The following is a 16,340-nucleotide window of genomic DNA, read 5'->3' on the forward strand; positions in this document are numbered from 1 at the left end:
GCTGTCAATCAAAGTCAGTCAGCCAATTAGGAGAGAAAGGGGGCAGGGCCAGGTGTGTCTGAATGGACACAGTGAGCTGTGGCTTGGTTTGGGTGCCCCATAGCAAGTTTCTTGCTGTGGGGGCACTCAACAGGAGGGAGAGGCCAGGAGGGCCAAAGAGGGACCTGAGAAGAGGAGGATCCAGGCTTCTCTGGGCAAATCCACTACACAGAGCAAGTAAGTATTATCTAAAAAAAAACCTGGATAGAAAACTGGTACATGAGCCTGATCAAAGTGGTGGTGATAAGAGGTGATAAATAGCATATCTTTGGAATGGTATGGATTTCTTAGTGCAGCACCACAAGGCGCTATCTGTTTAACTGGTTCATAAATGACAGAGAGGTTGCTATAGATAGCTCAAACTAATTTTTTGCATTATTTAAAAAAAAAAATGTAATAATAAGAAGCCTTATTTTATTTTTTACTGTATGTATGTGTAGCTTTACTTCATCTATACAATATCCATTCAAAGGACTGCAGAGACCAAAAACATATATACACAAAGACAGAAATGTAAGTTTGGGGCGAATGGGCACATACTTCAGAAGGATAATCATCACACTGAGGTAAGTTAACCTGAGGTAAGTTGAACTTAACACTTAATGTTTGTAAATGTAGAATTACAAATCGAATAAACACAAATACACATATGTTTCAGGTTATGAAAAAACTTTTCTCTTTTTAGAAGAAGCAATAACAACTTTTTTATTATTATTTTTTTTTTTAACAAAACTTTACAAAACATTTTTTAAAGAACCCATAAATGTAATATTTATTTAAAAAAAAAAACTCTAAATTATTTTTTCTTCACAAAACTTTAGTATAAAATCAGCCAAAAAATAGAATATTTTGCATAAAAACATTTTTGTTTTAGAACAGCATCTAGTGGGTGGTGGCTGAACCCTGTTGTACCTAGGGTAATTGCAAGATGATTGGTAGTTGGCGAATTGGCAGGGTCATTGATGATGGCACATTCATGGCCTGCGCAAAATGCTGAGAGGTGGTGGAGTGACTTGTAGGATTATAAATTGGAGCAGTATTTATTTTGGACTTATTTTGTCCTTTAGAATTTTTGAATGAGGAGTTTTGGTCAGATGGCAGGATGAATGTGCCTATGTACCTAATGACACATGCACACATCATAGCTTTTAGTTCAAAGGGAATTCTAGCCATCATCTCCTCTAGAAACCGGAAAAACTGTATCTCTGTCCGGTTTCCCGTCATACGGTCAGCCATAGTGGACATAATGTCTAACATCCTGTTGGAATCTAACACTGTTGTCCTCCCTCTAGTTGCAGTTGTACTTGCACGTGAACAAGGTGCACGTACACATGCAGTTGGTGTAGTGTTATTAGAATCCTCATCAGGAATTGGGGTTATAGATGAAGAAGTTGACGGTAGCATAGCTGTATCCTGTGTTGATTCATCTCCAATGATTTCCTCTGCTTCCTGATTTTTTTGTGTAGCAGAATGCTCCCAGCTGGTTTCTGTATTGTAAATGGAAATTTCTTGTTAGATCATCCTAAATACCTAATTATATAAAAGAGACATAATTGCAGATGCTAGCTTACCTCGCCGTAGCCAACATTTGCCTAAGGAACTCCATTTTCTTGGCGTGCAAGTATTCTGAGGGTGGATATGCTGCAGATCCACTTTTGCACGGAATAACCTAAGGTGACATGAATAAGCATCCCGTAAAATTTTCCACTTTGTTTTCAGTAGTTTAACTGTAAAAAAGAAAAATATATATTTTTAGTTTTTTTTTTTAGGTACCTAGCAACCGGACAATCATTGATAATTATAGCCAGTGACAGGTACTCATTTTTTCTTATAGACCCTACCTCCTCAGTCCTTTTCTTCAGATCATACCAAGATGGATATTCTTTCTTTAAACCTACAGGGGTTGTTTACAATTGCAAAACCGGATAAAATGCTCGATCGCTTCCGTTTTAATCACTAGTCGTCAGCTTTTTTGAGCTTCAGGCGTTCGGCTTGAGGCGACTTGCAGTGGAGAGGTGAACCATCTCTATAGAGGATCATGATTTTTTTCTCCTCCAGCTTTTTGGAGCTTCAAGCTATAAAAACGCTCAGGTGTGAATGGGGCCTTAGTACATTTGGTCCTGAAGTTCTTCTTTAACCACTTCAGCCTCGGACGATTTGGCTGCTCAATGACCAGAGCATTTTTTGCGATACGACACTGCGTTACTTTAACTGACAATTGTGCGGTTGTGCTGTACCCAAACAAAATTGATGTCATTTTTTCCCACAAATAGAGCATTCTTTTGGTGGTATTTGATCATCTCTGCGGTTTTTATTTTTTGCGCTATAAACAAAAAAAGAGCGACAGTTTTGAAAAAAAACACAATATTTTGTACTTTTTGCTATAATAAATATCCCATTTTTTTTTTCAAAAAAGCTAATTTTTTTCTCAGTTTAGGCCGATATGTATTCTTCTACATATTTTTGGTAATAAAAATCGCAATAAGCGTATATTGATTGGTTTGCGCAAAATAGGGGATAGATTTATGGCATTTTTATTATTATTTTATTTATTTTTTTTACTAGTAATGGCAGCGATCTACGATTTTTATCGTGACTGTGACATTATGGCGGACACATCGGACACTTTTGACAAATTTTTGAGATGATTGACAATTACCGATCAGTGCTATAAAAATGCATTGATTACTGTATAAATGTCACTGGCAGGGTAGGGGTTAACACTAGGGGGTGATCAAGGGGTTAACTGTGTTCCCTGACTGTGTGTTCTAACTGTAGGGGGAGGGGACTGACTAGAGGGGATGACAGTTCCTAGCTATTAGGAACTCACGATCTGTCTCTCCTCACAGAACAGAACAGGGATTTGTGTGTTTACACACACACGTCCCTGTTCTGCTTCTCGTGCCCACGATCGCGACCGTTGGCCACAAGCGCGCCTGCTATCCCGCTTAAAGGAGCCGGTGTCAGTTTTTAATAGGAACGTAGATGGACTGGCAGGAACACTGGGTATTTAAAATAAAGAAAGCAACACAAAGAGAACAGAATATTTTTTCATATAAGTACATTCTACAGCATGCACATTTTAGGAATATGAAATGTTGGAGTAACATAGTGTAGCGCCCCCCTGGGTCTTCTAGAGGCAGTGAGTGACCTCCAGAGGCATGGCTATAATAAGGAATTTTGAAAAATTGGGTGCCAGTCACTTTTGATCCTTTCAAAACTTTAATGTAGAACTTGAAAGAAGGTAGTAGGAGAGAGTGTTAGGGGTCTCAGATACCAGTAGCAGATCACTTACAGATTCCTTGGATCTAGAAAAAGTACCAGAACCTTTAAGCTGACCCGGCGATACTGCAAACACGTTTTCAAATGTAGAACAAGATCCAGCTTCACAGTGTCATAACCTTTAAGCTGACAAGGCAACATTGTAAGCATGATTTAGATGTAGATGTGTCCTCCAAACGAGTCACCAGGCCCTCCTGTGAGACCAGTCTTCATCTTGGCTCTCTCCAGCAAGGGTCCTCCCCTGGATCTTCTCAATGTGGCTTGGCTTCTTCCACGCTGGGCAAAACCGCCTAAGGACCACCTCAGGATTAGTAGGCCCCAGACAGGCTTCTGGGCCTACATGCAGAGCTTACTTCAGCAGCACCTCCTTAGGGGAGAGGGGCCTGAGGCAAAAGAGCAAGCACATGGCCCTGTCTAAATAAATATACTCTCCCAGAATGCACCAGTGGCCAAGAACCTCCTACTGGGCTGGCTGGAAGAAGACTAAATATTCATAACTCAATCCTAGTTGTACCATCTCTTACTATGGCCTGTGGTACCAGTGACACCTACTGGCGACAGTAAGAAAAGCACAACCTAATTGAGATTAGGGAAAGACCAGATAATCTGTACAATCAATCTGAGCTGCCCACAGCCCAGCCAAAAACAAAATTTACATAATAGCCCCAGTTTAGGACCAAGGGGCTACAATATTCTTTAATCTCTTACTGCTACAGGGCGACCGCTGTGTGCAGGATCATGTAAATAAATACGTGATCCTGCACTTCTGGGTAGTGGGTGCATGCCACTGGCGGCTCGCTTCCGCTGTGATTATTCACAGCGGAAGCCGATGGGCAGTTGCTGCAGACTCGATGTCTGCTGGCACCCCCACTCATTCAGTACACAGACAGAACAGCAGTCTGCCTATGAAAACAAGGCAGATTGCCGTTCTGTCAGAAGGGAAGACATGGATCCTGTGTCTCTGCAAAGCAGGGACATTGATCCATGTTTTCCCCTAGTACAAGCACCTCCCCCACAGTACAAAAAACACCAACTAGGCACACATTTAACCCTTTGATCGCCTGATGTTTAACCCCTTCCCATCCAGTGCCATTAGTACAGTGACTGCATATTTTTATCACTGATCACTGTATTAGTGTCACTAGTTCTTAAAAAAAAGTGTAATTTAGTATCCGCAATATCGCAGACCCACTATAAGTCACTGATCACCGCCATTACTAGCGAAAAAAAATATCCTTTAGTTTGTAGATGCTATAAATTTTGCGCAAACCGATCAATATACGCTTTTTGGGATTTTTTTTTACCAAATATATGTAGCAGAATACATATTGGCCTAAATTGATTAGATTTTTTTTACATTTTTTTGGATATGTTTTATAGCAGAAAGTAAAAAATATTGAGTTTTTTTTCAAAATTGTTGCTCTTTTTTTGTTTATAGCGCAAAAAATAAAAAAACTCAGCGGCGATCAAATACCACCAAAATAAAGCTCTATTTGTGGGAAAAAAGGACATACATTTTATTTGGGTACAGTGTGACTGCGCAATTGTCATTTAACTACTTGCCGACCAGCCACCGTTGTTATACGGCGGCAGGTTGGCTCTCCTGCGTGAATCGCCGTAGCTGTACAGCGGCTCGCGCAGCCGCAGTTGCGTGTGCCCGCTGCATGCTGCAGGCATGCTCCCGTGGGTTGGGCGGACTCGATGTTCACCGGCGTCCCACCATCGCCTAGTACAGAGGCAGAACATCGGGAACAGTTATCTCTGTCATGTCCCTGGCAGCCCATCTCCCCTACAGTTAGAACACACCTAGGGAACACAGTTAACCCCTTGATCGCCCCTAGTGTTAACCCCTTCCCTGCCAGTGTCATTTTTACATTGATCAGTGCATTTTTATAGCACTGATCAATGTAATAATGTCACTGGTCCCCAAAAAGTGTCATTTGGGATCAGATTTGTCCGCTACAATGTCGCAGTCCCGCTAAAAATCTCAGATCGCTACCATTACTAGTAAAAAAAATAAAAAAAATAAAAGTCCCTAAATCTATCCCATAGTTTGTAGATGCAATAACTTATGTAGAAGAATATATATATCGGCCTAAACTGATGAAGAAATTTGTTTTCTTATATATTTTTTTGGGATATGTATTATAGCATTCTTTGTTTATTTATAGCGCAAAAGATAAAAACCGCAGTGATCAAATACCACCAAAAGAAAGCCCTATGTGTGGGAAAAAAAGGACGTCAATTTTGTTTGGGCACAGCATCGCACGGCCACGCAATTGTCAGTTAAATTGACGCAGTGCCGTATTGCAAAAAATTGCCTAGTCATTAAGGGGGCAAATCCTTCCGGTCCTTAAGTGGCTAAAGTAATACAGTGCTGTGTCGGAAAAAATGGCCTGGTCAGGAAGGGGGGTAAATCTTCCTGAGGTCTAGTGGTTAAAGTATATTTTCTAGGTAATAGGACTATGGCATATATGTTTCATGTATACAGTGAGTAGGCTCAGGTAGTATTTAACCATTGCTATTTGAGCCCCTCCCACTATTAACACAATTTGGTCACACTTACAATTTAGCACAATGGACTTTGCATTACTTCATGTAATTTTTTTAAGGGGGTTATCCATCCACCGTCGCTTTACATCGCTACTTTTAAGAGGAATATCGTTTTTATGGTAGCAGCTAGCTTCCATAACCCCGGTATCCTCTTCTTCAGCGGGCGGTCTGCTTCACGATAAAATTGGCCTCTGAGGTGGATTCGCCGCGAGTTCACTTTTATCTGCGGCGGGAGAGGCCCCCCTCCTGCCGCTCTCCGGTGCCCTCCGCCACTTACCGGAGCCATCGGTAGCGGCGTAGGCGTTCGGATCCTCTCCCTAGCCTGACATGGAGACGAGTGAAGGGAAGATGGCCCCCACCTGTCTCCATATCATTGCAAGGGACTTTTTTTGTTTTTTTAATGACATTACATTTTTTTTTTTGCATCTTAATGTAAATATGAGATCTGAGGTCTTTTTGACCTCAGATCTCATTTAAGAGGACCTGTCATGCTTTTTTCTATTGCAAGGGATGTTTACATTCCTTGTAATAGGAATAAAAGTGACATTTTTTTTTTAATGAACAGTGTAAAAATCAAAAACAAAAGGTAAAATAAATAAGAAAAAAAAAATTTTTTTAAACACGCCCTGTCCCGGCGAGCTTGCGTGCAGAAGCGAACGCATACGTGAGCGATGCCCGCATTTGAAAACGGTGTTAAAACCTCACATGTGAGGTATCGCCGCGATCGTTAGAGTGAGAGTAAAACAATTATAGCCCTAGACCTCCTCTGTAACTCAAAACATGCAACCTGTAGAATTTTTTAAAATTGAATTTTTTTAAACGTGGCCTATGGAGATTTTTAAGGGTAAAAGTTTGCCGCCGTTCCACGAGTGGGCGCAACTTTGAAGCGTGACATGTTGGGTATCAAATTACTCGGCGTAACATTATATTTCATAATATATAAAAAAATTGGGATAACTTTACTCTGTTGTCTAATTATTTTTTAATTAAAAAAAGTGATTTTTTTTTCAAAAAAAGTGCGCTTGTAAGACCGCTGTGTATACGGTGTGACAAAAAGTATTGCAATGACCGCCATTTTATTCTCTAGGGTGTTAGGGAAAAAAATATATAATGTTTGGGGGTGCTAAGTATTTTTCAAGCAAAAAAAATGTTTTTAACTTGTAAACACCAAATTGCAGAAAGAGGCTCGGTCCTTAAGTGGTTAGAAAATGTTCAGTCCTGGGTACCAGACATGCTAGGTACATCACTGACCAGCTTTACATTTTTAAAATTAAAAATGTAAAAAAAAAAAACACAACATCATACCTCCCCCTCCCAGAGTCAACCAACACTAATGAGGGGCTTTAGAAGGGGTTTCTGAGGAAAAAAAAAAAAAACAGACATCCCTTTCCGTAAAAGGGATCTCTATTCACAGAGTTCCTTGTACTCATAAAATCCTGCCCAGCACGGGAAAAAAGTGTTGGAGCGGTGAGGAAGGAGTACTACGTTTTGTCTTTCACTTACCTGTCGATGCTGGACTGGACACCATGGGACATCTTTGGACATTGCTGGAACCTGAAAAAGTAAATAATGATTTTTAAAAAAGCAATTTCCCTTGTATTTTGTCTTTTTCTTAAAGTGGTTGTAAACCCACTTAAAAAAATAAATCAATAAAAAACTAACACCTGCAAGACAAAGGCATAAAGAGCTAGTATGCATAGCATTCATTGTGTAATACTCACCTGAGATCGAAGCCCTTGCTGCAGTGCCCTTACACCGCTCCGGTGGCTGACATCACTCCCAGGGGTTATTTCCGGGTATTGTGGCTCTGGCGCTGTGATTGGCCAAAGCCGCAATGACATCACTCCCGCGCATGCACGCGGTAACGGCACATGTGCCATTGCTTCAGTTTGTGTCAGTGTGCATGTGCCGATGACGTCGGCACATGCAAATGCACGGGATATCTCCTAAACCGTGCAGGTTTAGGAGATATCCGGGGTAGCTACAGGTAAGCCTTATTATAGGCTTACCTGTAGCACAAAGTGGTCTGTAAGGGTTTACAACCACTTTAATGCCCCGTACACACGGTCGGACTTTGTTCGGACATTCCGACAACAAAATCCTAGGATTTTTTCCGAAGGATGTTGGCTCAAACTTGTTTTGCCTACACACGGTCGCACAAAGTTGTCGGAATTTCCGATCGCCAAGAACGCGGTGACGTACACCACGTACGACGAGACTAGAAAAGGCCGGTTCAGAACCAAGCGTGGCACCCTTTGGGCTCCTTTTGCTAATCTCGTGTTAGTAAAAGTTTGGTGAGAGACGATTCGCGCTTTTTCAGACTCGTGGCTTTCAGATCGTTTTCTGACGTTCAGTTTGTGCTTGTGGGTTTGTATCTGCTCTTCAGTGCGTGCAGTCAGTTCGTATCGGAGTTTTCTGTGTGATCTTGCCTGCTCGTTGCTGTTTTTCAGGTCGCTCTTCACAGGCCTTGCTGTTCTTCAGTGCGTTCTGTTACTTCGTTCTGAGCAGCCGACCGTTTTCTAGCCATGTTTCGTATGCGTACTCCTCGTAGAGTTCGTGCTGTGCGGGGGCTTGGTGTTGGGGTCCTGACCTTGACACAAGTCCAGTCCATGAACAGGGTGGGGAGGAGTTCATGGACCAAGAATTGGTTGCTCCAGCGTGACCAGTTCTGTCACATGCCTTTGCTCCGTGAGATCCGTGAGAATAATCCTGATGATTTCAGGAACTTTCTCAGGATGACGGACCCCGTGTTTCACCGTTTGTTGGCTTCGCTGACCCCCTATATTAGCAGGCAGGATACCTGCATGAGGCAAGCCATCACTCCGGAGCAGAGGTTGGTCGCTACCTTGCGGTATTTGGCCACAGGGAGAAGCCTGCAGGACTTGAAGTTCTCGACAGGCATCTCCCCCCAGGCTCTGGGGATCATTATCCCAGAGACCTGTTCTGCCATCGTACAGGTCCTGCAGAAGGAGTATATAAAGGTAAGATTTTTATCCTTTTATATCACATTTTATTGTATTGAATGTTTGATAATATATTGTATTTCTTTCCTCATTCCCTAATTACCATGATTGGAATATGCTGTGAATGTCCCCTTTGTCCTCATGCATGCTGGATTTTTATGTAATTATTATTTTATGTCCTTCATACATATTTGCCCTTCAATAACCTCCCCAGCATGGTGTCTCCTGGCCTATATTCACCTCATGTAGTCACTTAACAATGTATATTATCTGCTTCATAGTAGTGCTTTACCCCAAACACCCCCTAAAATGTTTGGAAATGTTATTTTTTATTTAAATTCAGGCAGAGGGCCAGAGGCTTTTTTTTGTGGTGTCCCCAAATTTTTTGTAACCCTCCCTCCCCCAACTGCTAAGTCAGCTGATCCCAATTCTCTATCCTCAATCATCTATCTGCTGACTTTGCCAAACCCATACACACTATACCCACCTCTTTAGTGCTCGGATTTATGGATGAATTCCCCAAAGCATGTAGTGCAAGGGCCTGCCTGTATACTTTCCAATGGTACTGTTTAAAGTTCTTGTATCCTATTATGATCTTGATAGGTAATAGCAGAATGTCCAAATGTGCTCAAATGTGTACAGTGTGTATTTATATCTTTGTATTATGACACTTCTTACCTGTCCAGTGGGCTGCCAATAGTGTAACTAAGGAGGGGCTGTTCCAAGTAATACCCTGTATTTAGGCATTCATCTCTCAATGAAGTGAAGAGGGTTACCTGTCCAAGAGTTCCCCCCCCCCTATAATGTTAGAAATGGCCCATGAGGGGGGGGGAGGGGGGATATGATAGGTGTACCTTATACTTTGTTGTTGTAAAATTCCCCTTAATAAATGCTATCTGGAGGTTGACCCATAATGTTTGTGTCTAATCTGCTTGCCATGTTTCTGTGAAAAAATAGTAATGTTTATTGTTTTTTCCTCAACAGTTTCCTTCCACGCCACAGGAATGGCAGACTGTGGCCTCCCACTTTGCCCAGCGGTGGGACTTTCCTAACTGCGGAGGGGCAATTGATGGGAAACATGTCCACATCGTCCCACCACCCAACTCGGGGTCGTACTATTATAATTACAAGGGGTTTAATAGTATAGTGATGTTGGCGGTGGTGTCGGCTAATTACGACTTCTTGTATGTGGACGTGGGGAAGAATGGCCGGATGTCCGATGGTGGAGTGATCGCCCAGACGGAGTTCTACAGGCGTCTCCAGAATGGCAGCTTGGACTTGCCACCTCCAGAGGACAATGTTGAAGGTCTCCCATTTGTGTTCGTTGCTGATGAAGCGTTTGCGCTGGGGGACCACCTGATGCGGCCATTCCCGATGAGGACCCTCACCCCGGAACAGAGGGTTTTTAATTACCGGCTGGCCAGAGCCCGAAGAGTGGTGGAGAACACATTTGGAATCCTGGCCAGCCGGTTCTGACTATTTCTGACACCCATCCATATTATACTGGCGTGCTGTGTTCTCCATAATTTTTTAAGAAAACATTCAGCCAACTATGCTGGCTCAGTTGGGCCTGAGGCCGGAATACCAAATACATCAACAATGACGGCGCTTAAAAGCGGCCGTCCTGGCTTGCCCTCCCTGAGTGCCCGTGATGTCCGGTTACGATACCTGGAGTTCTTTGCGGGTAGGGGGGCTATCAATATGCCAGACAATCTGTGACACCTTTTTCAAATAAAAAACAACCAAAAGCTATTCTTGGTGGACATTTACTGCTTGTGTTTGTTTGAGCTGACCCTGACAGAAATGTGTTGAGTGCAGAAAATGTCGTGATTGGGTAACCTTATAAAGAATAGTGTTGGCTGGTACTTCCTAAATGCAAAAACACATTTCACTACAAGTGCACTTGCAACTGCACTGAACCTGCACTTGTAGTGCAAAGTGTATTTGCCCTTAGGAAATAACCCCCATTTTTGCATAAAACAGCTATTACATCACCCCAAAAGTGTTGTAGTGTTGAGACAATAATCCACACATTCTTGAGTAAGGCACTTTTTTATACCTATAGATAGGAAAAACTCTAAATATGGGACTTTGAGGGCACAATAGTATTAAGCTACAAACTATATATTTAATAGAGGTATTTTATTAGAAAAATATAAAAGACATTAAACACACATAAATTGTTTAAAAACACTACAAATTCAATATAGATGCTAATGGTAATACACCGTATGGGTCCTATCCTGCCAATTTGTATAACATAGAAACGGCTATAGACATATACATATATTGCTTAAACCAAATACGGGAGAAATACTTCCCCTGAAAATCAAACAGTAGGCAAGCACATAGCTATAGCAGAGAAGATGCAGCAGGTTTGGTAATCCACGGTGGGGTATTCTCTAGTTGCTCTACATGTTTCGCGTTTCGCAGAACGCTTCCTCAGGAGCTAGAGACTCAATTGAATGTGGTAAGATTGCCCAAATCAGCCAGTGGTAATTATATGTGACTGACCACAATTTGATCATAAATGTAGAAAGTTTAAATCAGATTGTAAACAGCAATCGGTCATAACTTGGAACCTCTCAAGGAGATGTAGCGTCAAGTATCCATATGAAGGAGAGCAAGGGCTTAAACGTTGTAATGCCTAAGGTAGATGAGAGGAAGCAACAGGCTATACCGTCCGGTCTGTGTAGGGGCCGGAGTGGCCCCTACACAGACCGGACGGTATAGCCTGTTGCTTCCTCTCATCTACCTTAGGCATTACAACGTTTAAGCCCTTGCTCTCCTTCATATGGATACTTGACGCTACATCTCCTTGAGAGGTTCCAAGTTATGACCGATTGCTGTTTACAATCTGATTTAAACTTTCTACATTTATGATCAAATTGTGGTCAGTCACATATAATTACCACTGGCTGATTTGGGCAATCTTACCACATTCAATTGAGTCTCTAGCTCCTGAGGAAGCGTTCTGCGAAACGCGAAACATGTAGAGCAACTAGAGAATACCCCACCGTGGATTACCAAACCTGCTGCATCTTCTCTGCTATAGCTATGTGCTTGCCTACTGTTTGATTTTCAGGGGAAGTATTTCTCCCGTATTTGGTTTAAGCAATATATGTATATGTCTATAGCCGTTTCTATGTTATACAAATTGGCAGGATAGGACCCATACGGTGTATTACCATTAGCATCTATATTGAATTTGTAGTGTTTTTAAACAATTTATGTGTGTTTAATGTCTTTTATATTTTTCTAATAAAATACCTCTATTAAATATATAGTTTGTAGCTTAATACTATTGTGCCCTCAAAGTCCCATATTTAGAGTTTTTCCTATCTATAGTCTGATTTTTGGGGACGTTGGCACATACTGTTACTGAGTACCTGCAGAGTCACCCTGCTTATTGAGGTACTCCGATACTAGGTCTTTCATTTGACTTTTTTATACCTGCACAATCACGTGCATTTACCAAAGGTTTTTAAAACAAAACAACATGTTTGTTGTATAACAATTTTTGGGGGGGGGCATTATCAAAAATCGAAATATCCATTTCAGATAAAACAGGCCTGTGTAAAACCAACAAGAAAGCCAAAAAACTTGAACTTACAAAGTTCACATTAGGTAAAACCTGAAGGCTATATCAGACATCAGTATTTAGGAACTGGGTTTGATATAGCGTTCAGATGGGGGGAAATAACCCCTGGAAAAGCCAAATTTGGAAGATGCACACCAATTTACGAATGTCAACATGTGCTATCTGCCATCAGGGGGGATCAAGGGACGTGTTTTGGGGGAGCAAGCCCTTCCTCATCGCTACTTTATAATTGAGGAAGGGGTTGCACCCCCAAAACGCATCCATTGATCTCCCGTGATGGCAGATAGCACATGTTGGCACACTGTGTGCATCCTCCAAATTTGGCTTTTCTAAACATTGTAAAAATTTTAGTAAGATAAAACAGGTGATTTTGTGGGGTTTAAATTCGCCCCAAAACATCAATGATGTTATTATTTTTTTTAATAACATCACTGATTTGTTGCTGGATGTTTTGCAATTGGAGATTACACCCCATGATCTCCCCGATCAGTATCTGGGCACTTTCAGATGTAAAGCGTTCTGGATCACGATCACCTAAAAAGAGATAAAGAACAAAAAAAACAGGTCTCAAAAATCTGCCAACATCCATCTCTTTTACCTGAGCCTGTGGTTGCAGACACTCACCTGTTGTGGTGCCAATCTCCACCACATCTTCTTCTTCCTCCTGCTCAGCTTCTTGGGTTGGTATTTCCCCTTCTTCCAGGGGGGGGGGTCTCTGGTCTCCTGGGATGAGGGGTGTCCGAGTCTTTTCTCCCCTATGTAAAACAAAAATGGTATAATTAGCACACAGATATTTGATGGCAGAACTAGAAATAGGAAACATTGCTTGGAAGTGGGGTACAATTGTCTATTTTAGCCGAGTTCCAAGATGTATATTTTTTATTGCCCTTTGTCAAGCTGCAATACTTTACCTGTTTGGTACAAGCTTCACAGTTGTAGCCCCCCCTATAGTATACACTGGAGCACCTGTGTGCCCCCCCTAATAAAAATGGTGTTCTTGTGTCCCACACTAGTGCTCCAGTGTCCAGATGTGAAAACAGCTGCTCAGTGTCCTCTCCTTACACACAATATAGTTGGCATTTCATTCTAGTAACAAACCCATCTACACAAACAAATATTTGGCATCCAAGTAGGCCCCAAAAAAATGTGGGAAAATGCATATGGCCTAAACAATGGTGTTCTAGAGGCCGAAAGAAAAATGTTTGATACGAACGAATAATGGGCCCATGAACATTAAAGTTGACCTTTTTAAACGTTACAATTACTAAAAGCATATGGAGCAGAACGAACGGAATAAAGACAGAAAGAATATGAACACAGCACAACTACTTACTTTTTTGCAGCACTCTCCGGATCTTTCGGTACTGCTCTGGCTCTCTCAACTTCAGGTCCGACCACCGCTTCCTGAGCTGATCTTTAGATCTTCGTACCCCGAAATTCCTCTCCAGACTCCGGACCACTTTACCAATGATTTTGGCTTTTCTGATGTTGGGGTGGGGGTAAGGCCCATATTTTCCATCATAGTCGGACTTCTTCATGATGTCTACCATCTCCAAAATCTCCCCAAACGACATATTTGTGGCCTTAAAACGTCTCCTTCTGGATCGTGATGTGCCTGGATCCGGGCTTTCCTCCTCTTCCTCCTCGTTGTTAGAATTATCACGCACCTGTTGTAACTCCGCCATCATGCTCTTCCCCCACTGCGCAGAACGAAAAGGGGCGGGGAATAGACTAGAAAGAACATCAGGGGCGGGCGGAGTTACACGCATGCGCAGTGTGTATAAAGCATAACACGCGTGCGTATTACGTACGATCTGTGAGCGGAGGAAGGAGCATTGGACGCGCCGATCGTAAGAACGAAGGTAAGAGACAAACTTGGGCCTATACTGCTTCTAGATTGAGGCCTATATTGTAACAAGATTAGGAGAGTTTGGTCTGACATTAGGCTTTGTCTTGTGTTGTGTCTTGCAGTGAACATGGATATCTTAATGAGAGATACTGACTTCATGTCACTATTCATTGATATGCTAAGTGAGCTGCCCTGTCTGTGGGAGATTACCCACCCCCATTTCAAGAACCAAGCAAAGAGGAAGGCAGCACTGGAGCAATTGTGTGAAATTGTGAAGCAGGTGATCCCCACGGCAGACATCACTTATTTAAAGATTTTCATTGGTGGCCTGAGGAGCACATATCTAAGGGAGCGCAAGAAAGTCCTGGATTCACAGAGATCCGGAGCAGCAGATGAAATCTATGTCCCCAGGATGTTGTACTACGACAGGCTGCACTTTCTGGCAGGCCAGACTGAACCCAGGCCATCCCTCTCCAGTCTTCCTTCCACGCTTCCTTCCCCCCCGGCTGAGGCTTCTGACGCCCAACCTGGGCCTTCCAGGCCACATGTGGAGGAGCCCAGATTGAGCCAGGTATAGCATTCCTCGAAATATTTCTGCTTGTCCAATCAATGATGTTAACTAGATGTTAGTTGGGAGTACTAATTTAGGATTGTGATTGATGATGCAAAACATTACAACCATGTCCCTTTTTCATACACAGGGATGTCTCAGCCATAAGGTGGCCGGGCCGAGCCGGCGGGCTGATCTGCAGGTCCCTCCACCCCCCCTGAAAAGAGAAAGTGGCAGTAGGAGGAGTGCCCTAGAGGAGGCTGCTATAGGATTCTTTTGGAGGGCTACAGAGGTCCTGGGAGCACCCCACACCATGGAGGAGAACATTGCTGCCTTCATTGCATATAAAATGCAGAGGATGGAGGAGGGCCAACAAGTCATGTGTGAGGCCCTCATATTGGAGGCTCTTGAGAAAGGTATGAGGGGCCAAATGACACCTCAGACACACCTTTGGGATGGTCCTCCTCCTGCAGGTCCTCCTCCTCCTCCTTCTCCTCCAGGTCCCCCCAGTCCTCCTCCAGGTCCTCCTAGTCCTCCTCCTCCTCCAGGTCCTCCTCCTCCTCCTGCCACATCTCCAACTGCACAGCCACAGCCCGGAAGGAAGTGTGAAAGGAAGACCAGAGAGTGATTGCCCTGGATCCAGTCTGGTCGGCCAAAAGATGCAGCCTCTTGTGGTACCACAGCCTGCGGACACAGATGTCATCTGCTGCTATCCGAGTCTCTGTGAATCCCGGACCAGACTGCCCTCCCTTAGATATGGACTCCTCAGGCCACCAATTTTGATGTTTAAGAATTGATGTCTGCCGTGGGGGTCCCAGGCTTCACTAATTTCTGCTGTTGATCCAGTGTTGCCTTCCTCTTTGTTTGGTTCTGATCCCTTAATAAAGGATTTTTGTTTTGAATTATACTCTCCTATGTGTTTTACTTCAAAAAGGACAGTTGGTTTGTGAGGATTCAGGTACATTTCTAATATACAATGTGAAATGAACAAGGGTCACCAACAACAAACAATCTCCTTGAGATTAAATAATAAAAGATATCAATGGTGTTGGGGTAACTTGACACACAAAACACACACAAAAATATTCTGGAGTAAAAATAAAAATAACATTGAACAAAGATCAGCCTTGGAAAAAATCCAAACATTAAAGAAAAAAAAAAAAAGGCAGAAGGCAGGAGGCGGAGCCTAGCAGAGCAGACATGCATTGTTAGAGCTCCACACCGCTGAGGAGAGAAGAGAAGGACAAAGCGGAGCCTGCAGGCTCAAAAGGTATCCATTTGAACCTTTTTGCCCCAGGGAACAAACTGTGAAAGTTTGGGCAGGAAATATGGTACTGGGAGGAAACCGTGGCAGAAATAAAAATCACCTCACAAAGAGCTCACAGGCACTCACTGCAGCTGAAGCAGCTCCAGTCACCTCACAAGATACAGCATCAGGGCGCTCTCACAGACAGAAAATGTCACAGCAAGACTCTCCATTTGAGTCAGATACAGAACAAATCC

General features: G+C 42.8%; 1 protein-coding gene across 2 annotated transcripts in view; it reads right to left on the minus strand.

Moving 5' to 3' along the window:
- Nucleotides 1-862: 862 nt before the first annotated feature.
- LOC141141497 (uncharacterized) overlaps nucleotides 863-16,340 on the minus strand; it is a 96,706-nt gene continuing 81,228 nt past the window's right edge. For both annotated transcript variants that reach the window (XM_073629114.1, XM_073629115.1), the window contains exons 2-4: nucleotides 7,378-7,428; nucleotides 1,611-1,766; nucleotides 863-1,526 (exon numbers count right to left, since the gene is read on the minus strand). In XM_073629114.1, coding sequence (XP_073485215.1) covers nucleotides 952-1,526; nucleotides 1,611-1,766; nucleotides 7,378-7,428 — 782 coding nt within the window. In that variant the 3' untranslated portion in view covers nucleotides 863-951. The remainder of the gene's footprint in view (nucleotides 1,527-1,610; nucleotides 1,767-7,377; nucleotides 7,429-16,340) is intronic.

The sequence above is a fragment of the Aquarana catesbeiana genome, linkage group LG04, assembly GCF_042186555.1.
Source record: "Aquarana catesbeiana isolate 2022-GZ linkage group LG04, ASM4218655v1, whole genome shotgun sequence".
In the NCBI taxonomy this organism is placed as follows: Eukaryota; Metazoa; Chordata; class Amphibia; order Anura; family Ranidae; genus Aquarana; species Aquarana catesbeiana.